This window comes from Herpailurus yagouaroundi, unplaced genomic scaffold (genome assembly GCF_014898765.1).
Source record: "Herpailurus yagouaroundi ecotype Mexico unplaced genomic scaffold, PumYag 197, whole genome shotgun sequence".
Taxonomy (NCBI): Eukaryota; Metazoa; Chordata; class Mammalia; order Carnivora; family Felidae; genus Herpailurus; species Herpailurus yagouaroundi.
In genome coordinates this window covers 13,514,580-13,540,201 of record NW_024412428.1, presented here as the reverse complement: position 1 = coordinate 13,540,201, position 25,622 = coordinate 13,514,580, and the positions used below count along the sequence as shown (strand labels likewise).

Sequence of the window (25,622 nt, the reverse complement as noted above, 5' to 3'; positions counted from 1 at the left end):
CATCAATGGTGAAAAGCTAAAAGCTTTCCTCCTAAGACCAGGAATAGGATAAAGATGCCCATTCTCATCACTATTCATCAGAGTATTGGAAGTCCTAGCCTGAATAATTAGGCAAGTAAAAGACATAAAAGGCATCCAAATTGGAAAGAAAGAAGTAAAACTGTCAATATCCACAGATGACATATTGTATATAGAAAATCCTAAAGGCCCCATCAAAAAATTCATAGAATAGGGACGCCTGGGTGGCTCAGTTGGTTACGCGCCCGACTTCGGCTCAGGTCATGGTCTCAACGGTTCGTGGGTTCCGGCGCCACGCCGGGCTCTGTGCTGACAGCACGGATCCTGGAGCTTGCTTCAGATTCTGTGTCTCCCTCTTTCTCTGCCTCTCCCCCACTCATGCTCTGTCTCTGTCTCAAAAATAAATATAAACATAAAAAAAAAGTAAAAAAAACAAAAAGTAAATGAAAGAAAGGTTAAATTAGAGGATGAAAGAAAAGAAAGAGGAGAGGGAGGCTTTTGTTGGTACCTTTACTAATGCTGAAAACAGACATTTATTTCAGAGTTGATGTTTTTAAGAAATATTTGCTAGGAATACAGGGCATGATTTTTACCTGTAAATAAATGAAAGATATATTATGCAACATCAGTATACAATAAATATTCTATGAATATTATAATGAAAGTGCATTAGATTACTTATAAAATAAATTATAATGCATCCACATAATGGATTACAATGGATACATTAACAACGACTCCAGGGGCGCCTGGGTGGCGCAGTCAGTTAAGCATCCGACTTCAGCCAGGTCACGATCTCGCGGTCCGTGAGTTCGAGCCCCGCATCAGGCTCTGGGCTGACGGCTCGGAGCCTGGAGCCTGTTTCGGATTCTGTGTCTCCCTCTCTCTCTGCCCCTCCCCCGTTCATGCTCTGTCTCTCTCTGTCCCAAAAATAAATTAAAAATGTTGAAAAAAAAATTTTTTTAAAACAATGACTCCAAAAGCAAGAGAAAATAACAAATTTATAACACTGAAACCCTTTGTTGTTTGATATGAATGTAACAACTTATTTAATAAATATTAACTTTATTTCCAAACATACAATAAATAAAAACTGTCATAAAATATTTGTATATAAATTATTGGCATATCCTTACTTGTTTCCATAATAATTCTAAAAGTAAAATTACCAGCTTAAGGGTTATAAACATTTTTGTGCTGTGTAAAGTGCACGTATTTGCATTTTAACCCTTCAGAATTTTGCCAAATTTTCAAATTATGCCAAATTTGAAAAGTTTTGTTAATATTTTTGTTAATATATTTTTATTTGATTATTAGATTTAAATTGTTCTTATCTGTAGTGTAATTTAATTTTCTTTTGTTAACTGTTTGATGTTTTCTATATGTTTCCCTTAGTGTGATACATTCTTTTAGTTGATCTATAAAAGCTTTTTAATCATTAAAGTTATTAACTTTTATCATATAAAATTCTGTTTGTATTTGATTTAAATTTTGTCAACATTTTCGACATGCAGATATACAAAACTTTTATTTAGTCGTATCTTTTACTTTGAACTTCAGTTTCTGATGTTATAATTTAAGACACGTTTTTTACACAAATATTAACTTTAATTTTCTTTAATTATTTTCAGTTTCATTTTTACCTTTAAATTTAGTGCATGTGAAGTTTATCTGGCATAATAAATGAGATAAGGATATAAATTAATTTTTTTCAAATAGTTGCCAATTTGGTAATCTCAACACCATTTGCCAAATGATATTTCTTTTTCTATTTGATTAGGAGAGTTGTATTTATAATATATAATACTATATGCAATATATTTATACCATAAGAAACATTCATACAAATTCCAGCATATTTATAGATCATTCATGCCATATGCCTGTTCTTTTACCAGTACTACATTATCTTAACTATTTTGTTCCTGGTGTTAATTCTTTCCCTAATAATGAACTGTTAGAGGAAAACTAATATATTTATTTATAAGTTCACCTAAATATTAAATTTATTCTTATTAATCCTATAGTGAAATGAGTAATATAAAGCTTCTTAATCTTCTAGGCCAAGTTATCAATAAAAGTTTTTTGCCTCTGTTTTTAGCATGCTTAATAATGAAATACCTTATATGGCTATCATCAATATCAAAATTTTAAAAAACTGTTTAGCTTTCTCACTGGCTTACTCATCTACTAAACAAAAACTTACTCTATATTTACTTCCAAGTGCCATGCTATGTGTCAGGGACTACTCGCTTGAAGTACACATTCCAATAAACAACTAAACAAAGAAATAAATTGTGTAAGTGCAAAAAGGGAAATAAAGAGGATGTGGTGGTAGAGAACAGGTTGGTCACGGGGAGGAAACTATTCAGGTACAGCAGTGAAGTACGGCATCAATGAGGGGGGCATGTTTAGGGAGACACCTGACGGATGAACACGCACCAAGGATGCAAAAAATAGGGAAAAGACAGAGCCAAACACCAGAACCAAAATACAAAGATACAAAAATACAAAGAGTCAGGAAAATGGTTATAATTAAGGAATGAAAAGATAGTTTGATTATAGTAGTATAGTGAGAAAATGGAAGAATAACATGAGATAAACTTGGAAAGATAATCAGCAGTCATATTACTATCCAAAGCCCGTATTTTTACCCTAAATGCCACCAGAAAATTTTAAGTGAAAAAAAAAAAAGAAAAAGAAAGCAAGAAACAGTATCATTTACATTTTAAAACAAATTGCAGCAAAATTGTAAAAATAGAATAAAGATCAGTAAGAGACGAAGAAACTACTTTAGAGACAATTGTAGAATCCAGGTAAATTAGAACTAAAGCAGTGGTCCACTACAAGTTAAAACATTTTAACTTTGTCTCTTAAATTATAGGATGCCTTTAAAATTTTTAGAAAGAAAAACTGCTTTATTTTACTTCCTATATATTAGAAAATATTTATTATAGGAATGTATATTAAATATAAATTACATTTCATTACTTTATTATATACGTTAGTGTTATTTTTTTACTGTCATCAGTAATAGACTAAATGACTACAGAAGTCCAATGAAGAAACCATGGCAATGCTCCAATAAGGGGTAAGACTTTGAACTAAGGGAATATCAAAGATTGAAAAAAGAGAGAGAGGGGGGCCAGAAAGAGCTAGTTCAGAATATTTTAAAAGGCTCAATAATGAGCTGAAAGAAGAAAGTGAAGTGTGTTGGAGTTGAAGAGTAGTCCAGATCAGTACTTCTCAAACTATCTGTGAAAATTTCCTTTTTTAAAAACCATCATTGACATTTGAAAATGAATTAAAAATAATTTTAAAAATTAAGTACACAAAATAAAAGCTCAAATGTTTTTATTTGACTCCATACACAAAATATGAACTTCAATTTAATCAGGACAAAGATAACATTGGGAAAAAGAAAATAATAAACTGTCCATGTTGTTCACTGAAAGTGTATGTATAGGTGATCGATACAAATAAATGTTATTATACTTGTGACTTTTTTCCATCACACATCATAAACAAATGAAAAAGTTTTAAGTAAAAGAGTGATTCCCCAAAAGAGATGCCTATATAAATATGTTTTATATAAATACTGGGAATATAAATATTTAAAGTTGATAATGTGACACTGAGCTTTTGCTTGTTAATTTATCTAATCCAAGCTGAACTGGCAATAATGGGAATTATTCATGGGAATAACACACAGCTACCCTGTTTTTGTTTTATTTTAATATCACACAGAGTACAGAAAGTAGTGTCACAAAGGTATATTCATGGAATGAAAAGTCAGAGAGCTCAGGATACTCATCTTAACCTTTCATCCAAAATGAAACTAGAAATGCTGTTTTTTCAAAATATACTCTCAATTCTCATCAATGCCCACCCAGTTCCAGTAACTTATCTTGTGTTATAATCAGTAATAAATTATATTTCAATAAAAGAAATGGATCCCAGTTCCATGAGTCTCTTATGTACAAATCCTTTTCTGGTGGAAAATTAAACACAAAATATTCTATCATATACATAATGTGTTAGGAGATAGATTTTCAAGGATGAGCAAAATCAAGATCATCCTTGAAGATTAAGATACTTTCATTGATAATCATATTAAATAATAATTATTAAATAATTAAAAATGTCATAAAACTGTATACTTCCAAGATTCTAACGTTTTGCCCTTTGATCTTTTCTCTGCTTAAAAAACATATTGCAATCATCCCCCATTTTGTAAATACTGAACTCCTTAAAAATGTTTTACAGGTCTGACAATGCAGCCAGTCCTACTAGTCTTTTAAGAGTGGACTCAGGCTGCTTTCTTATCCTGTAAAAACACCAAGAGTTGAATTTGTAGTTCCAACATCATCAATAGAACTTTTCCTTTTAATATGCATTGTACCACAGCATTCAATAACAGTTACTGATGATCAGCTTCCATATTATCACATAGTGAAGAAAATAGCAAATTTATCACATCAGTCTTAAAATTATTCAAAATTTTATTATGCTGCTAAGAACACTGTGCCATTCAACTAATATTGTTTTCACAAGAAAGTATCCTTGATAAAGAAAACTGTGCATTGATATTCTGATGTAGGCTCTTAATGTGGATAACTATTCCAGAATAGCCTCCAGTCACTACATCGAAACCTTTGTAAATACATTCCTATACAAAACAAACTCCAGACTTTTAATCTAATCTAACTTAATCTAATTCTTCTTAGTTCATACCTAGATGTTTGTAAGCAATAAAGATGAAAAGAAAGAATTTTTCCTTTATTTCATCATGATGTTCAAAGGTTGCACATTTATAAAAATAATTCTGTGCATTCATCATGCTGTAACAAAAAATTCTTCACTGCTTTATTTGTTCTACAAGTTGGTCTTCCATATTATTAGACAATGTATAGTATATATTGAACTATGGTATCATCTGGAGCTCGAGGGCCTCTTTAAACTCACTCAAGTTATCGGCAGAATTCAGTTCTTTGTTGCTGTAGGCTCAAGTCCCCCACTTACTTGCTGACTGTCAGCCAGGTAGTGCTCCTAAGGTCCTACAAAGTGATCTCAGGTCTTTGAACTGTCGTCACCCTCATCTCAGCAATAAAGGACTTCCCTCAAGTCAAATCACTCTTAAACTGAGTCGTTCTGACTTCCTTTTCTGTCTTTATGGGGCTCATGTCATTAGGTCAGGACTATATGGATAATCACTTTCTGTTAAAAACAATTGTGCTATGTAATACAACATGGTCACAGGAACAAAATGCATCATATTCACCGTCCCAGGAATTACGCATGGGAGAATCTTGGGTGGGGCAGGGAGCCGAATTTGGTTTACCACAGTTCTTGGTTCTGCAGAGAGTAATCCCATGTTAATGTTACCCAGAGACGTCACATCAGCTATTTTATTTTTTACCTTTAAAACTTCCAACTTCTTCTTTTAAAAAAATCTTCTATTTTTTCTCATGACATTCACTATTCCTTTTAGACTGACAAACATCTTGAACATACTTATAATACCTGTCTGAATGTTTTTATCTGCTTACTCTGCCATCTCTGTCCTTTCTGAATCTGTTTCTATGGAATGATTTTTTTTTTCTCTTGCTTATGTATTATATTTTCCTGCTTCTTTACATGTTTAAAATTTTTTATGGAATGCTTAACATTGAATTTTATGTTGTTTGTTGAAGAATTATTTTGTATTTCTTCAAAGAAAAGTGGAACTTTGTTCTGATAGAAAGCTAAGTAACTTCTAGATCAATTTGATGCTTTCAAGTCTTGTTTTTCAGCTTTTTTTTTTTCTTTTGAGACTAGAGTAGCCTTCATTTTAGGGCTAATTAGTCCCACTACTAAGGTATGACTTTCTGCATACTTCAGACAATGGCACCACCGTGAATATTATTATATATATAGTTAAGTATCCTTAATTTGCAGATGATATTTTAAAGAAATGTGATGAAATACAAATACACAAATTATATTTTGCTCCCAATAGCCAAATATAAACACAACATATCATATCTCCATGAAACCTGAGGTGTATACTTATTTGTAAACAATTACATTATGGATATTTATTGTATAACAATTAATGAAACACGAATACCCAAACAGGTCAGGAGATGAGGTCAGTATTACCTTTGTAAAATGAGTGGGCAAAGCTCTGCTCAGGAATTAACTTGGCAAGGAATCCATGGTTCAAACTTGGATGAGGGATAGATGGTATGACCACAACTGTAGAGAAAATCATGGAATCAAATTTGAGCCAGCATGTAACAACCTGCAACATGGTCCACTGGAGATCCATGACAACTCTGAATTACTGCAACATGCAAACAGTACTAGAAATAAAGACTGCATCTCTGGGGGAAGGAAAGAGGTTACATATTAAGAGAAAGGAGAAATCATACACTTGTTAAGTAGAGCAATTTTGGCAACATACAGAAAGACACACACACACACACAAAATCACAACTGGAAGACTGACTAAAATATTGCTTGTTTTATACATATAAAGCTGACATGGATGCATTAAAAATGAAGAAAAAATTGGTTAACATAATGTCTTAGTGTTTTAAATGGTCAAAAGACATAAAATGGAATGGTAGGATAATGTTTAATTTGAAGAATAAAGTTAAAAGTATACTGCAATGAAATAGTGTCATGTTTATGTATTCAAAGTAAATTTAGCATGCAAAAATAAAGTATAATAGCTAAAACATAATCCATATTTCCACAATGTCAAGGTAAAAGGAGATATGATATGCTCATGGAAAACAAGATGCAGAGATTTGACCACTAATTTCTACTCACTTTGTAAAATATCCATTTTCTTTATATATCATACGCATTTATTTAGGAAAGACAATCTCAACTACAAATTAATCCAGTGGTACATGAAATAACCACTAGGTTACTAAGGATACACTGCAAACAACCAAGAAACAACCTTGATATAAACACAGGGCAGGAAATGCAACTGACAGAAGGCACCCCATGATATTAAAATGTTAGTTTATCATTTTTAAGCAGATAGGCAAAGCTGATAATGCAAGAACTCCCACACCATAAGCATCTTTGCCAAATAATAAAGACAATATGACCCAAGATGGTTCCTTGTTGTCTGTAAGTCTTTGATTTTAGTTGAAACAACTTTGGTATAAAGTTTAGAATATATGTTTGCTTGCTATGAATTTCTGATAAAAATTTATATCCTTAAGTAACTATACACAGCAAAAGAAAGAGTGAGAGAGAGAGAGAGAGAGAGAGAGAAAGAAAGAAGCTATCTTTAAATTTGGCTCTAAAGATTTAAATTTTGGCTTATTCAAGGTCTTTAACTACTCTATAAGGATCTCCTACTTTCATGTTCATAAGAGTTAAAAAGTAATACATTAAAAAATATATCAGTTATATGCATATTAAGTAATAAATGGTTTGTATTAATAGGTGGAAAACACTAAAACCAAACTGCACTGGCAAAATGAGAATCAATTAATATCATGGAAATCCACACATTTTTGCAGAATTAAGGAAAATGAAATTGGCATTTATATACCACCTACTTACAAATGTGTGATGGGATTTTATAAGTAGGACTAGTTTATATCTGGAAGTAAAAATGAAACAAAAAGAGATAAATGATGATAAAAATTAAAATAATTAAAAAAAAAATAGTACCTGTACTTGTTGGCGAATTTATTTCTTGTCTGATGTTTCTACCTGGTTGGCTTCCAGTTCTTGTAGTCTCTCGCTGGGGTTCCAATATGTCACGGTACTTGGAAACCATCAGAACCGAAATGAAGTAAACAACAGCTAGAGCTAAGAACTGTGCCTGCTTGCTATCATCCTGTGTGAAAGGAAAAGGCAGTTCTGACATTCAATTTTTTAAAAATTATTAGAGTGTAAGAAACTACTCCTATTTCGTTTTCTTTATGGAGGCAAAATATGCCATTTAATTTTTATTACAACTTCTAAACATATATTATTATGTAATTAGTATCATTTAAGTATAAATACAAAACTCCAGGAGTATATCATCTGAGTTATAGGTTGAAATTTAATTTAAAAAATAAGAATTTTAAAATTTTGCTGAATATGGCACAAAACTTTACTATCCATTACTTCTATAACAGAGTATGTACATTTATAAAATATACAGAAAGTATAAGGTTAGAAAGAATACTATCTGGATAAAAATCAACAGTTCCAAATGTTATAACTTAAAAAAAATGAATAGAATAAATTATAATTGAGATGCATGTACAATCCTACCTTAGGAGAGTATATGAGTACAAAACAGGGGAAATATAAACAATGGAGGAACAGAAAATGTGGACTTATACCAGCTCCATATGAGTTAGAAGTATGATATGGCAGCTTAAGAAAAGCTAATGCAACCTTTGACTGCATAAATAAACTTTAAAAAAGTGACAATCCCACTATTTTGCACTAGAAAAAAATGACTTCTAAAAAACTGCCAATATTTGAGGCTCTGAACTTCAAAAACTCAATGACAAAATGGGAGTTTTTAAAGAGGACTGCAACAAATTGGTAAAAGATCAGAAAACAATGGGTCAAGTTAAGATACATAGACAATAGATTTAAAAAAGCAGACTGCAGTCTAGTAGAGAAGATAACTCTACAAGTTGCTTTGTGAAATATAAAGAGCTACACAGAACCTTGAAGGCCTAGGTAAATATCTCATAGGGCAAAAATTATAACCTCTAATACCACTTTCAAATTAGACTATATCTAAGGAATCAAATGTAAATGGTTATAAAGCCTTTTTTCTAAGCTAGTAAAACTAACACTTCAAACCAAAACTGCCAGTGATTACTGTGGCCCACAGATAGCAGGTAAGAAATAGTATGATACAAATAAGGAAAGCAAACATGCATTAAAGTCTAGAAACTCCATTAAAGGCAGTTAATATTTATTAATCCATTTAAGCACCAATGCCAACAAGATTCAGAATTTATGGGCATTTGTCAGAAAAGTAAGCAAACAAGACATATTTACTAATAATACTATGAAATGGAATTAGCACCGCTAACAGAGAAAACAACCCAAACAGATTAAATTTGTTCTGAAATATTATGAATTTACTATTTCATATTCTGTGAGTGACAACTTTTCTAGAGATATAATTTCTTATAAAGTGTGTGAAATACATACCCTGTGATTATAATGCTAATGGAATAAATACATAGAGAATGGACAAAATCAAATACTTAAACAGTATTGTAAAGGAAACTGAAGTGCAATCAGATCAGTGAGGATACTGACCAGGAATGAATTCAAACACAGCTCAAGCTGTGATGAACTGTAATATTCTAGGATACATTTCCACCACTTGGAAACTCAGTACCAGGCAATTAAAAGGCATGTGTGGAATGAATGCATGTCAACTACAAAGTTGGGGAGTTGCAAACAACAGATACTGTGAAGTGTTGTCTTAGCCAAGTGTCCCATACAAATCTCCCATATGTATGGCATGAAAACAGTTGCCTTTTCTTTTCAAATCCAGATCTGCAAACCAATTGTGCTGCTTATTCCCAGTTCTGTCTTTAAAAACCAAGCACAACAGACATAGAGGCTAAACATCTGGAGAGTAACTCAATTTTTATACAAATCAATTGCCTTTCCTACATATGTTATTATTATGAAGACATAAACTCTTATGTTTCTCCCATCTGCTTAAGAAATTGGTCTCTCCACTATTCAATCCTGAATTAGTAACATAATTAACTCTGAAATCCTTTAAAAATTTTAATGCTTCAACCAGGATGCTAAAACTATCTAATTCAACTTTAAAGGATTAAAATTACTTCAGTTTATATAATTTGTATATAAGTGACCTAGCAGAATCTAGGCTTGAGAGAGAGAGAGAGAGAGAGAGAGAGAAGCGTAATGAATTTCCTTTCAAATTTTAGCTTATTGGCAAACACTGAAAACAAAACTGATTTTTAAAGCCTAATTATTTTCTTACCACATAGCAAATTTTGCCACATGGCACTTTTACCTAGATTTGAACAGTTTATGTGAGTTTAAGTCAGCAATGTCTTCATCATGGAAAACAGACAAGAGCAAGATAAATTCACATCTATTACATATTACATGCATATATATAATCTACATACTTTTCCTTAAAAACCTAATTTTTTGCCTCATTTGTTTTTGAAATTAAGGCAACTAAAAATGACTATTGATTCACATAAATGTCAAAAGTCAAGTAGAATTCTTGGCATTATATCTACAATTGAGCCTAAAATATATCAATTGTCAAACACTTCCAATAAGTGACAGGGATTAAGGAGGGCACTTGTGATGAGCACCAGGTGATGTATTAAAGTGTTGAATTACCATACTGTCCACCAGAAACTAATATTACACTGTACATTAACTAACTGGAATTTAAATAAAAACTTAATAAATAGATAAATAAATAGATAAGTAAATAAATAGACAAATAAATAAAAATATGGTGATGAAACAGAGAATGTTTTGGAGAGCTCTACCTTAGGGTTCTGACCACCTCATACTACCTGTGTGATCTTAATGCTTATGAGTCTTAACTTTCTTTTAGCCCTTAAATGAAAGTTTAGGATTTATATTAAGTGTCTGAAACACATTATAAACTTAACAAACACAAGTTATATTACCTTGATGATGTTTGGAAGGTACATCTGGAAACGCTTAATTCCCGTCCTTCAGGAAGAAAAAGCTAGGCACCACTGCTGGGTTATCTGACATATTTAACATCTAGCAGTTTTAGAGAAAATTATCACAATCTACCACAATAACCTAATGCAGAACTTACTAACAATTTAAACACAATGTCGCACTTAACATAAAGCCCTTGTATGTTAGGTCTGAGCGTGCCTCTGAGAGATGAGAATTTGCTCCATTTTAATCGTTCTCCATGAGAAAAACATTCTTTCCATAGCATATTTTTTCAGGATAATTCTCATGTCTAAGTGACTAACCTGTTAGTGATTTTTTTCCAAGTCTGGATTAGAGTCCAGATTATTGCGAGACTCGTACATCATGGTTTTTATGCTATCATTCATTTTAACTCCATTAAAAAATATTTTATTATTTATTAATTACAAAGAAATATAGTTTTATTCTAGAACTTTCGAAAACACAGAAAAAGTATAAAAGAATAAAGTATAAAATTAGAACTGGAGATAATCATTAGTAGCACTTGGTATGTTTTTTCTAGTCTTTTATTTTTTAAAGGTGCACAAGTGCATGTACATACACTCAACATAAAAATGCAGTACTTATGTAATATAAGTACTTTTGTATACTGCTGCTTTCCCTTAAAATATATCATGGCCATTTTTCTATGTATTAAATTTTCCTCAAAAATATGATTTCAATGGTTGCATAGCCTCCCAATGAATGAAAATACTATGACCTATTAAGCTGAAACTCTATTGTTAGATATTTGTATTGTTGCCAATTTTCCTGTAGGCACCTCTGATGAGCACATGAAGTCAGACAACTTCTCGGTAGAACCAATGGGTCACAGGGCATCAATATTTGTAAGAGTTTTAACTCCTGATGATGGAAGAGAACTATTCAGAACGTTTATCCAATCTAAATGTCTACCAGTGATACATGACACAGCATGTTTCAATGTACCCTTGCAATGCTAGATATTATTATTACTTACATGTTTTTATTTGCCTGGGTGACTCAATCAGTTAAGTGTCTGACTCTTGATTTTGGCTCAGGTTATGATCTCACAGTTCATGTGTTCGAGTCCCACACTGGGCTCTGAGCTTGGGATTCTCTGTCTCCCTCTCTCTCCAGCCCTCCCCTGTTCCCTCTCTCTCTCTCTCTCTCTCAAAATAAATAACAAAAATTTAAAATTATTTAAAATTTGCCGAATAGTAAAAATATCTCACTGTTATTTTAATTTGCATTCTTTTGACTATTGGTGATACTGACTTCATCATATATTTGTTACCTTTGTTACCTTATCTTTCTTATTTTATGTCCACTCTCTAATTTTCTGTTGGTATGCTTATAATTTCTCTAGTGATTTATAAGAACTGATACACATTAAAGAGAGTGACAGTTTTTCTGTTGTGTATTCCTACCATGTAGTATTATGCTGTGTGACTTAAATATGTTTTAACTAGTACTCATCCAATTTATTAAGTATAAGTTTAAGATAGAAACTTTTTTATGTGTCTCATAAATCATCAATTAAAATAAAAATAGAATCCAAAGTGCTGGAACATAATAACTATAGTAAGAAGTACTGTCAATACTGAGTCTGCTGCGAAATACTATATATGTTTCTATGTGATTTGTGAAAAGGCCAATCTTATTTTTACTTGAGTAAGAGATCATATAATTGGGATGTTCCAAGAAACTATCTCCATGGGCTATCTTTTCCTTAAGCTTTATAAAGCTACTTTTGTAACTCAAATACTCAAAAAATTCTACATTTTTAAAATGAAGATCTTCTTTTAAAAATTACTGCCCCTCAAAAAAGTAATTGCCATGAACACCTTAATAAATTAATCTTTTTTTTATCCATAGGACAAGGAACATTGAGAACAACAAAATAGCCAGTACCTAGAGATGGAGCAAGGAATACTAAAAGAGAAAGCTGGTGATTCAACATAAAATGAATCATAATTTTTCAAGGTTATCCCTAGGGTCTTGTTATATACACAATCTAAATCAAAATTTCACATCATCTAAAAAAAATGAGGTATCCATAAGCTTTCAGAGAAAGCAAAGGCTCAATCACTTTACAATCAGAAGTATGTTCTAAACCTACAATTCCTGACATTAGGACGTCTGGTTATAATTGCAGCTTTCTTATAAAATTGAAATGATTTTACACAAATAACATTAGAAGATTTTTTCCTGGGAAATCAAGCAGGTATAACTTACCACATCCCGAAAGACGACGGCGCGAAGGCGATTAATATCAACATCCTGAAGAAGTCTATCAGGATCCTTAATAGGAGAAAGGTTACCTGGAACACTTTCTAATGGAGTCTTAAAAAAGAAAGAGAATTGTTAAAAAGAAAATAGCATAATACAGAAACTCATATAGGAGTGCAATTTCTAGTATTGCACTAGCCACATTCTTTATCACGTTCTTTACACATCACTGAGTAACATTTATCGACAACAGCACTCTATTACAAGACACTTTTTCTCTTCTCCTCTCTGCCCTTGTCACAGTTTCACTTACTAGTAATGTTCTTGTTCTTCATCACCATTGCTACCACTATACACTTAGAAGAATAGTAAGATTGAAACTCTGCTGTGTGACCTTGGGCTTGTTACTAACATTTTCTGAGCCTCACTTTCTCAATCTCTAGTTAATATATCTTTTTGAGTCACTGGGTTCATTTATCCATCATTCTTTTATAATACATGAGATTACTCTATTACATTGCATGAGCTTTTATATGTATAAACATTTTACAATCTACGAAAACCCACAGTCTTGATATTAAAGCTGAAAGACATTAAAGATCATAAGCACCTTGGAGCTGCAGTGTATTACGCTAAGTGAAATCAGTCAGTCAGGGAAAGACAAATACCCTGTGACATCACTCATATGTGGAATTTGAGAAACAAAACAGATGAACATAGGGGAAGGGGGAAAAAAAGAGAGGGGAACAAACCCTAAGAGACTCTTAATGATAGAGAACAAACTGAGGGTTCCTGAGGGGAGGTGAGCCGGGATGAGCTAAAATGGGTGATGGGGATTAAGAGGGGCACTTAATGTGATCAGCACGGGGTGTCATATGTAAGTGATGAATCGCTACATTCTACTCTTGAAGCCAATATTACACTATATTTAACTCAATAGAATTTAAATAAAAACTTAAAAAAAATTATAACCACCAAGAATCCTTTTCACAGCTGAAGATACAAAAACCGACAATTTTTATGTAATGTATCACATAGCAAACTAGTGAGAGGGCCAGATTTCCTGAAATTCAATCTAGTACTTTTACACTCATTTGTATGTTAAGAAAAGTATGAATTAACTTAGATCATATACATAGAGTACTAAATACGATTCCTGCAAATAGAATAATTTGTTGTTACTTTAATTAAAAGTGAATACGCTTCCTTCTAATCCTCTATATACCTCAATATGATATTTTATTCCTAAATTAAGATGTTTGATTCCTCTGCGGCACAGGATAGTGAAAAGAACATGGCATAGTTATTTGGTTTCCATTATAATTCCAAAACTTATCAGCCATATGACCTTAGGTAAGATACTTAACCTCTCAGAGCCTCAGCTACATCATCTAAATAATAAGCTAGTAACACTTATCACAAAAATGGTTAAAACAATAACACATTGTTCACAGCAGAGATGAAAAGTACATAATTTATAGCATAAGTGAAAAAATTATAAATATGTCAACTTAAATATATCATTTTCCATTTTATAAAGTATTTCTACATCCATAATCAAATTTGGTCGTTATAAAGACTCCTTTATGGACAAAACTTGTATTATTGCTCCTTTTTGCAAAGTATAGAAAATGAGGCCCAAGGAAGATGTTGGACTCACCCAAGTCTACACAGATTAGTATTTCATCAAAATTGTCTATGGTTTATTTACTAAAGTGTCACATAAAAAAAAAATAATAATAAAAACCCTCATTAGCCAGGTCCATTGATTCTCACAAGAACATGTGTTTTCTTACCAAGTCCATTTCCCCTAGTATTTCTTTATCCATCACTTATGAACCAGTTTTCATTGCTAAGGGTCTTTACATTAGCTGAGACTAGCTCAACTAAATTACTATGAAATTCCTTTGCATTGGACTTTTCTTTCCATATTCTACAATCAGAGTAATATTTGATTTGACAGTCTTGAAAAGCTCCATATTATCTAGTGAATTAAGATCCTTTAAGATCAAAGCTCTCAAAAACACTAATTTATTTATTCATTTCACGAGTGTATAGAGTGGTTAACTGCTAGAGAGAGGAAGGGGATTAGTATTAATTGAAAGTTCACTGTGTCAGGAATTACTAAACACTTTAATACATTATTGCTTTTCATTTAGCTCATATAAACACTTTGTAAATTAAGATTTGTACCAATTTTTTGGAACTAGAGGGTATTATGCTAAGTGAAAATTAGTCAGAGAAGGACAAATAAACATACAAAACATATGAACACAGGGGAAGGGAAGCAAAAATAATACAAAAAGCAGGAAGGGGACAAAACATAAGCGACTCTTAAATACAGAGAACAAACTGAGGGTTGCTGGAGGGGTTGCGGGTGGGGGGTGGCTAAGTGGGCAAGGGACATTAAGGAAGATGCTTGTTGGGATGAGCACTGGGTGTTATACGTAAGGAATGAATCACCGGATTCTACTGAAATCATTATTGTACTACATGCTAACTAACTTGGATGTAAACTAAAAATTAAAATTAAAATTAAAAAGTTAAAATTTGTATCCATTTTAAAGACTGGAAAACTCAGGCCCAGGAGAGTAGGAAGTTCACCTTAGGTCACAACGCTTGTTATGGGGTAGAGCCAGAATACAAACTCAGACCTGTCTGATTCTAGAATTAGTACTCTTTTGACAAAGTATTGCCCATGTTATACATACCTGCTCTGGAATTACAAAGATGTATGAGACTGCCCTCAACTAACAGTCTACTATGCCTACACAAATAACATGAGACATTCTTGCTGATGTGTTAATATTTAATTTTCTAAGTAACGGCGACTGCTTTGGAGACTTGATATACAATATGGTCTAATCATTTTAGGAATGTTTTCTGACAGAAGTGAAAAAGAGGCTGCAATACAGATATGCTAAATATGTGGTTGTTCTGCTTAAAAAATACAGAAATTTGAAGCCACAGAACTATTTAAATGAATTAAACTACTTCATGTCTTCACTTACTGCACAGAAAAATTAGCTTGTCAATGTTAAATATCTCATTACAAGCGTAGGATGCAATAATTGACATACAGGGCTTTATGAAAATATCAAACAGAGGAAACTACCCTAGGCAGGGGTGGCAGTAAGTGTATCTGAAAACATTTTCCTCAAAGGGTAGCACTTAAGCTGAAGCTAGAGGTGAATGGACTTTAGCTAGATGTGAAAAATCTGACCCTTCAAGTAAAGGGAACCTATGAAAAAGTCTAAGGGGAAAAAAAATCCTCTGATGAACTAAATGAAGTCTATCACATGACTAAAACGGTAAAAGCAAGGGGGTAATGGGGTATCAGCTGCAGCTGGAGACGTAAGCATGAGTCAGACATGCAGGACCTTAAAGGTCACGTTGATAAAACTCTGGATGTGATACAAAGGGTCAGTGAAACATATTGATAAAGAGCTAATTCAGAATGGGGATTACTGGTATACTCCAAAATACACTATTCGTTCATTTCCTGGGCATTCAACATATATATTTCATATTATGAGAATATCTATCACCAAAAACATATCCATTTAAAAGACACGTTATTCTGTGAAAATACCTTTAACTATGAAAAACAGTGATAACTAAGAACTTTCAGAGCTATGTGTACTGATATCCTAATAAATATCCTATGAAGTAGAAATTATTAGTATCTTCATTTAAGCAAGAAGTGTTAAGTCTCAGAGAGGTTAAATAATCTTGGTAACACAATTGTGAAGAAGAAAAGCAAGCACCAAAGCCTACTGATTACCAAATCCTTGCTCTTTGATTAAGCAATACCATGCCACTTTTCTCTCGTATTAAAAAAAAAAACAAAACAAAAAAACAACTTTAAGGTACATTATATTTAACATAGAAAACGTTTAATTACCTTTGAAGCTGCCGTGGCAGTCACACTTTGGGGAGCTTCCTGAGGTTTACTGCTACCATGGGAAGATTTGCTCCCCCTGTCTCTCTGTCTCTGCCGACATTCTAAACAGTTCCTCACAGCAACACAACAAACTATTTACAAACCAAAAGCATATTATTAATACAAAGTGTTGACTCTGACATGCTGAAAAGAGTTGCTGGTTTTTTTCTTTATTTCTTTCCCTTATCTCCATTCATTGTTCCTAAAGTCAACAAGACTAAACAGACATGTTTTGAAATTATCAAATACAGTAATGAAAAATACATATAAAACACATGTGTGGTTAAAAAATAAGTACAACATACCCACATACTACCAACCGGCTGCAGAAACAAGATTACTGAAGCTCCCAATTTATCCCTTCCTTAGTCTATCCACCCCCCATCCTTTAAAATTCTGAATTTCACAAATCAGTACAGATTTTTTGAAACTTCATGTTCACATTGGATAAACTGTTTTTACTGACAGGACTTCTTCCTGTAACATGACTACTTGGAGACTCCACTGAGCACAGCTCCCACTTCAGGCAGTGATAGGCTACCTCAGTAGAGGCAGAACCGAGGCCCAATATCCACCTTTCTGCGCGGTGGGAACATGTGCAGCCTTCTCAATAAGTATTCGTTGAGTACGAGCTTTTTACTTATTTACGTATTTTAAGCAGTCGTATTCATGGACTCCAACCATTTGAATTTGACTCCGGCTCTGCCACCTGTGAGCTGGGTGATCTTGGGCCAGCTGCTTAGACTATGCCTGCCTCAGCTTCCTCATATGTAAAATGACTTCAAATATGCTAACTTCCTTAGCTTTGAGGATTAAATGAATTAATATATGTATAAAGTGCTTAGAACTAGACAGCACATATTGATTTATAACTGTTTGCTTCATTATTAATCACTTAAACTTTCCTATGGGTGACCAAAAAACAACTCCGCTTGGAAATACTGGAATAAAAATGAAATTAGTAGTAAAGGTTTGAAATATATTCAGATATGAAAGTTCAGAATAACCAAATAAATGCTGGTTTTAAGATACTTAGGTATTTAAAAAATTTTCTCTTTCTCACAAGGTTCATTCTGTCAGCTATTGTTAAATATCAATGGATATGTCCATGGTGGCCACAGTAAATTATCCCACACCTGTTACGGGTCAGAAAGAGCTCAGTGTGGTCAATCTCTCCATTATAATGATCATGAAATGATTCCACTTAGACTGCCCATCTTTGAAAATGCAAAACAAACAAAAAAGTAGGTTTCATTCCATCATTCTTAAAGCAAGTTATTATTCCTACCCTGGATCAGAAAAAATGTATCCCCTGAAACTACACACATATAGATTTATTGTATTGTGTTTATATTTTATTTTATTATTTATTTTTTATTTTTTATTTTAGAGAGACAGAGATTACAAGCTGGGGAGAAGGGCAGAGGGAGAGAAAGAGAATCTCTAGCAGGTTCCATGCTCAGTGCAGAGCTGGACATGGGGCTCAATCCCACGACCCTGGGATCATGACCTGAGCCAAAATCAAGAGTTGGATGCTCAACTGACTGAGCCACCCAGCTGCCCCAATTTTTGTACAATTTTTAAAATTATGGTTAATAAAAGCATCCATCAGAAATTTCCTTCCTATCTAATGCCTTACTTTCTTGTGTCCTATTCATGCTTTAAGGCAAATATAAAAACAATAGCTTTCTGGTCCCTTGTAAAGACTAAGTAGTATAAATAAATTTCCTCCCTAAGAAAGGTAAGACATGTAAGAATGGATGTAAGGAGTTGAACCACATTTACTAAGAGTTTTCAGTGCTAAATTTTCTTTGCTACACAGGAACAGCATAGCTATAGTAATGTTTATCAGTGTTAACTGCTCACTCTGAGAAATAGTGATATTGGCATAGTCAGTGTTATCAACTGGCATTCTGTGTGTACGAATTATGTCACTGGTCTTCTGACACATTTGTGGATCAGGACAACTACCTTTGTATTAGTTTACCAAAACAAGTCCTAAATGGATTCACATTACAATCATTTCAATGAAAAATGTTATAGTCCTATTGATTTTGAAACAACTCATAATATATTTGACTTCATTTCAAATTATAATCTATTAAAGATGATCAATTTCATGAAATCTCCAATGTGAAGATACCATAATTTTAATTTAGCAATTTTTAGGAATTACAAGGTGATATCTCTACTCCATAATCATTAACTTGTATCATCAATACTTTATGTACCACAGAACATCAGAAAAGTAATGTGTAGGTAATTATTTAACACGCACCGTTATTCTTAACAGACTTACCTAGCCTTAGGCACTGTCTCATTAAGCCTCCAGAAGACATGTTTTTTTCAGCTTCAATCTCACTAAAATTTAGAGAGCTGGCAAATACAAGTACGTCAACCATAGCCATCAATCGGCTGAGGAAAGTTACTGCTGTCTCAGCTGACATGCCTTGTGTCACTTCAATATTTTCCAATTCCGTCTTTAAAAAAGTAGAAGATTTAAGTCTTGTTTAAAATTTGGAAATACAATACATATTCACACATAGTATATATAAGTAGTTCAGCACATTTAGTACATTTTGTAAACAAAATAAATTATAAATTATAAACTAATTCTATGTATCAGAAGAGCTGGTTATCAAATTTAATTAGTTTGCCTGTGAATTACCCTTAAATAAAGGAAAAGTTCATTTTTTAAATCAAGGTTAAACTTAAATGTCATTACTTGAAAAAACTATATTCCAAACTTAAGATCATTCCATAAAGATACTTAGAAATGATTACACATCTATATTTCTACTACTTTTGTCTTATTTTATTAACAAAGATATAAAATTGATATTTTCCTAAAATCTTCACTCCTGCTTATAAAAAGATATGCTTTAATTTCTTTTTGCTATAAATGTAAGATAAGTAATAGGAAAGATGTATGGCAGCTCCAGTGGGCCTCAAAATGAGACAAGTGTCAGATGAGAACATATGACAATTTCCTACCCATTTCAGAATAAACTAAGCCACTGGGTATCTCATACATACAATGAAATTCTAGGGTAAAAATAATCAATAAAGTTATTAATTCCTCTACAGATATTAATTTGTAGCCTATAAGACATTAGCAATGAGAAGAATCAGTAGAATCCTAGTTAGGTACAACTATACTTTCACTAAAATACTATGATAAAATATAATTTCCTGCTTTCAAAAGGAATGTTACAAAGTACTACTTCGAGATGTGTTAACTGTGTATTTTGTAAGCAACAGCAACATACTGTATTTTACGTTTCATTCTGATTTTTCATTCTGATCATTTTGATTATTAAGGTTCATTATAACTTGGCCTCATTTTCTCAGTGCCACAAGGGGACAGAGAAAAGAAGGGCTTTACAAGTAAAAAATACTACTGCTTAATTTTTCTGAAAATGGGCACACTAACCACATTGATTAACCTTATTTCTTCACCAGATGATAAATTCAACTACAAGGTAAGCATATATTATAGGTATCTACTCCTATTTAATGTTCCATTTGGACATTGTTTATGCCCATCATTCTACCTAAACATATTCCTGCTCACATTAAAATGGAAATGTCAGCAGGAAACACTGATTGGAAAAAAAAAAAAAAAACATCTTAAAACACTTCTTGTGCACAAGATGGGTAATAAAAATGATAGGTGACTACTGCAAGCACTACATAACTAAAGTTGATTCTAAATGGAGTATAAAATGTAACAACCTTTCTTCCTTCCATTTAACAGCAAAATAGTTCTAAAACCATTCTCTCTAAAATGAGCTAGAAAATAGACAAAAATTTTTTTTCAACTTGATTTACATTGTGTCAACTCAGTATCCACGGTGTAAAGAAATAATAGATTACTTGGATTTCCTAAATACAGATCCCGTATTTCCTAGCACTTCATTGATATACAGTATTATTTCACAGCAGGAATTAAAAATCTGAGATCACAATACAATAGTTTATAATAAAAGTGAAAAAAAGTAATAATTTCACATAAGACCCATTTTAAATCTCAGTTAATGTGTTTCAATATGGAATGGAAGATCTGGCCATTGCTTAGGTCTATCAACTATTCTAAATAAATTTTCAAAAATATTAGGATTCTAGGACATCTATAGATGGATTCTCAAAGAAATTCATCATTTTGAATTACTGAAATTATAAGAAATCTAACTCATTATTATTAGTTAATGGTCTTATTTTCATGCTTTCCTGGTCTACTAAGCCTAGCTTTCAAAACATGCTTTCATTTTTAAGACTGAATTACATACAGAAATTATAAACAAAATTTTATCATCCATGTAATTTGCAAAATTATATTTTTGACCTAACCAAATAAAATTTTAAAATAAAAAGCATTCTTAACACAAATAACCAGAAAGGGAGTTCTTATTAAATCTATATAATTAGTGACTTTGATGAAATGTTATATAAACATTATAACATATATTTAATAATAAAGATCACTCACATGATTATTATTGAATCTTAAAATAACATATATTCCATCCAATCTCCTTTCAATGGAACCAATTAACATCTGATTGTACATATGACTGAAATTTGTTTTCATTATAATAGTTTAGTCTAAAGGTTATTGTGGGTCATAAGATAGTAGTTAATCAATGCATAGAAAAAAATCCTTTTAATGAATCTTTTAAATATATCAAAGATATGTCTAATATTAAAGATGGTATGGAAACTCAAAATACAACCAAGTCAAAAATTTCATAAATAAGCAAAAATAAAACTTAAAACTGAAAACCTGAAAATTACTGAAGTAATACTAACCTTAGAACCCTGGACATGCATTAGACAAAACAGACAACAGATCAAAAAAGTACAAGAAAAGGAAATTATTAAAATTAAATGAAAATACAATGTAAAATTGAAACACAAAATAATATATTTAAAAATTATATTTGATTTTTTAATTAAAAGCAAAGTTCTCAGAAGAGATATTTCTTTTATAAATTACATATGATTAAGATTAAATATCAAATATTTAGACTAATATTTATTTTTTTCATTAGAGTAACTCTGCCCAAATAATATATATATATATTCATATATACCAGTATATATGTATATATATATTTGTACAGTTCATATACTAGAAATTATGCATACTCTATTTTATAAAATAAATATATTTTCCCAGGTGATGCCTAAGAAGGTATTTTAATAAATAAACTAATATGATATCTCTGTAAAAGCCCTAACCTCAGTACTGGTTTAGGCAGCAATGATTTAAGTAAATAAACTATTTATACCAACTTTCCAGAATTTTCATTAAGGAATCATGTTATAATTTGTTTTTTTTTTTTTTTAATATTTGGAGTTTTTCCTATAGATCTAAATCTCCAGGAGTTAAAGAATAAAATACTGTAGTGATTATAACTTAAAAACCACTTTCCCTTGCTACAAAAGAACTGATAGGTACACTAATGAGGCCTGCATGTGAACTAAGCTAATTACATAGTACACTAAGTTTCAGAATATTAACTAAGAATTATATTCAATATATTCAAAAGTTTGTCTAGAATTAAGTTTCGGAATAAAAGTCATCAACCGTTCCTATTCTCTGATTTTTGACAGCGAATATATGTGAGCATAAATTTCAAATACACAATTTTCATGTTACACTGTATAGGAAAATGCATATAAGCCTTCTGAAAATACTAACGTATGAGATAAACAAAAGAAAAATTACTAATTTTTCCACACATTCTGATAATGGTAATTAAATGTAAACTAAATTCAAGACCTTATCATCATTTTTTGACAGAAAATACTCTTCTTTTTTCTTGATTATGAAACTATTAGGAAAGCCAGAAATATTAGTCTCTGTTATTTTCCTTAACAGAGAAAATGAAACCATACAAGACACTGAATTCAATTCTAAACATTCAGTGTTCTGGAGGGCTGACCAAAACAATCAACTGAAAATCACGAAGTGATTATGCAATTTGTAATTGATCCATGTTCTTTGCTTCTCTTTTTTCTACAACTCCTTTTTTTCATTTGTGACCAACTTAACAATGTATAGAGAATGAAAGAGAGGATTCAATTGACTAGTCATAGAAACATTAACTCTAAAAAAATCAACAACAACAAAAATAATGCCCTTTTCCAAAACCAAAGATTGGTCAAACTACATACTAAAAGAGGTTTACATTTTTTCTGTGACTATTGAAGTTAAAACCACCGATCTAATTTAGAGACTTGAAACTATTTTCGTGATTTATTTTTATGCCACATAGTTAACCTAGGCAAAACTGAAATTCCAAAAGTCCTGCTTCTTCAATGCATATTAAGTTCAAGGTGTTCACTATAATATAAATATGATGTAAGTATACTTTTTCCTTAAAGTTTCTACTAAAATATTTCCTTACAAGTAAGATTTATCTAAACAGTTCAACTTTTCTTACGTGATGATACTGCAACAGCAATACACAACTGTTATCCTTAGTGTGAAATAGTATATTCACAGATCGCAGGGCAGAAAACAGACCACCACTATGCTAATCCGGATAGCCGACAAAAAGATTATATCATGTTAATCTTTGGCCATCAAAATAAATCACGCATCATGAATAAATTTGTCTCAAATATCCTATTTTAGGATTCTGAATATGACAGGATTTTTTTATAAATGAGAAAATTATTCTATCATGATGCAATTCTGAATAGTTCCAAAAACAACTAAATGAAGGAAACATTAGGAGCATTCCCCAACTATTGAGCTTTACACATATTACTTACCCTAATTTCCACAAACCCCCTGTTGGATAAGTATAATTAACACATTTTCATAAATAAAAGATTGAGAGTATGTTCCTATCTAGGAAGTGGCAGAACCCAGGTTAAAATACAGATTTATTTTATGCCAAAATCCATATATCTTATATCAAATCTTAATTTCAGATTGTGTCTGAATCTCACTAATGGTGGGAAACAAGTCTGTTCGGTGAAAATGAGAAGTTTCCATAGTTATCCTGACACCCATCTTTATGTGAGAAATGGGAAATACATATTCCTGAGTTGAACTTTGTATCATGATTTATTTCAATGGAGAATGACAAAGAAAACTTAGCATTAACCTGTTTTTGAAAAAGCTATCCTTCCTTGACTGAGGAAAAAAATTGTGCATGTTGGATGTTTATCTCTGTGTTTTTGTTCTGTTCCACTGAACTATGTCTCTCTAAGATACTACGCAGTCTTGGCTACTGTATTTAATATGTAATGAGTCTTTCAAAATTGTTTTAACTATTCCATGTGAATTTTTTAAAAAAATAGTGTTTGTAAAAAAATAAATAAGTAAAAAATAGTCTTTGTATCTACAAAAAAATTGGTGGGATTTTGATAGTAACTGCGATATGTCTAAATACCAATTTGGGGACAAGTGTTACCCCTGTTACGCTGAGTCTCCAACCCATAAACATGGTATAGTCTCCATTTATTTAGACCATCTTTGATTGCTTTTACCTGTCTTTTATAGTTTTTAATGTAAAGGTAGCATATATTTATTGTTATAGCTCATATTTGAGAGTACCTCATATTTGTGTATTTAAGTATCTCATATTTGTATATTTAATTTGTGTCCACATGTTCACTGTTAGTAGAAATAATTACAACTAGTGTTACTGTTGACCTTAGTAAAATAAAAAAAAGAAGAATACTTAGCATTCTACTTACCCTCTCAAAATTAAATACAATTTCAACATTAGACACGTCAAATGCTAGAAAAAATTAGTATGGCTGAGTGTGAAAATTATATACCTTCTAATAGAACATAGGGACCACAACATACAATGAAACTGCTCTAAAAATTAAACTTTAAAAAATACTGAGTAAGTCAAATTTAAGTTCTTATTTAATAGAAAAGGGGGAGTTTATCTTAAGCTCTAATTACTGAATTTTCAATGGTCAGTAATAAAGTTTTCATACTGAAACATTATACTATGTTAAACTTATGAATTTTATGTAAGGATTATGCTCTAAGTCAGCAGTCAGTAAACTATGACACACAAGTAAATCTGTCCCACTGCCTTTTTTTATAAATAAATTTTTCTTGAGACAAACCCGTACCTATTCCTTTATATAACTTTATATAACTGTCTTTTGCACAACACTAGCAGAGTTGAGAAGTTGAGACAGATACCATATAGCTCACAAAACTGAAAATATTTATCATCTGACCCATAGAGAAAAAGTTTGCTAGCCACAGCCATCCACCATTATTCATATTTATTCATTCATTTATGCATATATGCATTTTAAAATCACACCAACCTAAACAAAATCATGAGATCACTTAAACACCAGTTTCAAATGTTTCTCTTTATATATCTAGGATTGAAATTAATTATAATTATAATGGCATCTACATAACAATGTTTCCCTTTGCTAATCTGTACACTGCCAATGTTTCCTCTTTCACTTACTCTTTCCAAAATTCTCTTTTGGAGTTTTACATTTAAATCTAAGCCAAAAACCTCCCTATCCAGTTCTAATTTCATTCTTCATTCAATCTCTTCTTTCCAAACTCTCCCCCTCTACTACATTACAATTTTTACCAGGAATATTACACAATCAAGTAAGAGAAAACAATACCCAGCAGTCAGCACCAATCAGAGTTCTACTAGCATCAAGTGAGAGAAAAGGTTCTGGATGGATCTTTTAAGGAAGCAATTTTTTCAAAGAACATAAAATCAGCTATGGTGTA

The 25,622-nt window shown here is 31.8% G+C and overlaps 1 protein-coding gene across 11 annotated transcripts in view; it reads right to left on the bottom strand.

Annotated features, from left to right (window-relative positions):
* NBEA (neurobeachin) overlaps positions 1 to 25,622 on the bottom strand; it is a 689,863-nt gene that overhangs the window by 447,920 nt on the left and 216,321 nt on the right. For 6 of the 11 annotated variants that reach the window (XM_040448178.1, XM_040448180.1, XM_040448182.1 and 3 more), the window contains 6 exons: positions 21,686 to 21,694; positions 19,176 to 19,356; positions 16,838 to 16,968; positions 12,940 to 13,047; positions 7,699 to 7,867; positions 6,160 to 6,255 (listed from right to left, as the gene is read on the bottom strand). In XM_040448178.1, coding sequence (XP_040304112.1) covers positions 6,160 to 6,255; positions 7,699 to 7,867; positions 12,940 to 13,047; positions 16,838 to 16,968; positions 19,176 to 19,356; positions 21,686 to 21,694 — 694 coding nt within the window. The remainder of the gene's footprint in view (positions 1 to 6,159; positions 6,256 to 7,698; positions 7,868 to 12,939; positions 13,048 to 16,837; positions 16,969 to 19,175; positions 19,357 to 21,685; positions 21,695 to 25,622) is intronic. The other 5 variants (XM_040448179.1, XM_040448189.1, XM_040448188.1 and 2 more) reach the window with 2 other exon arrangements.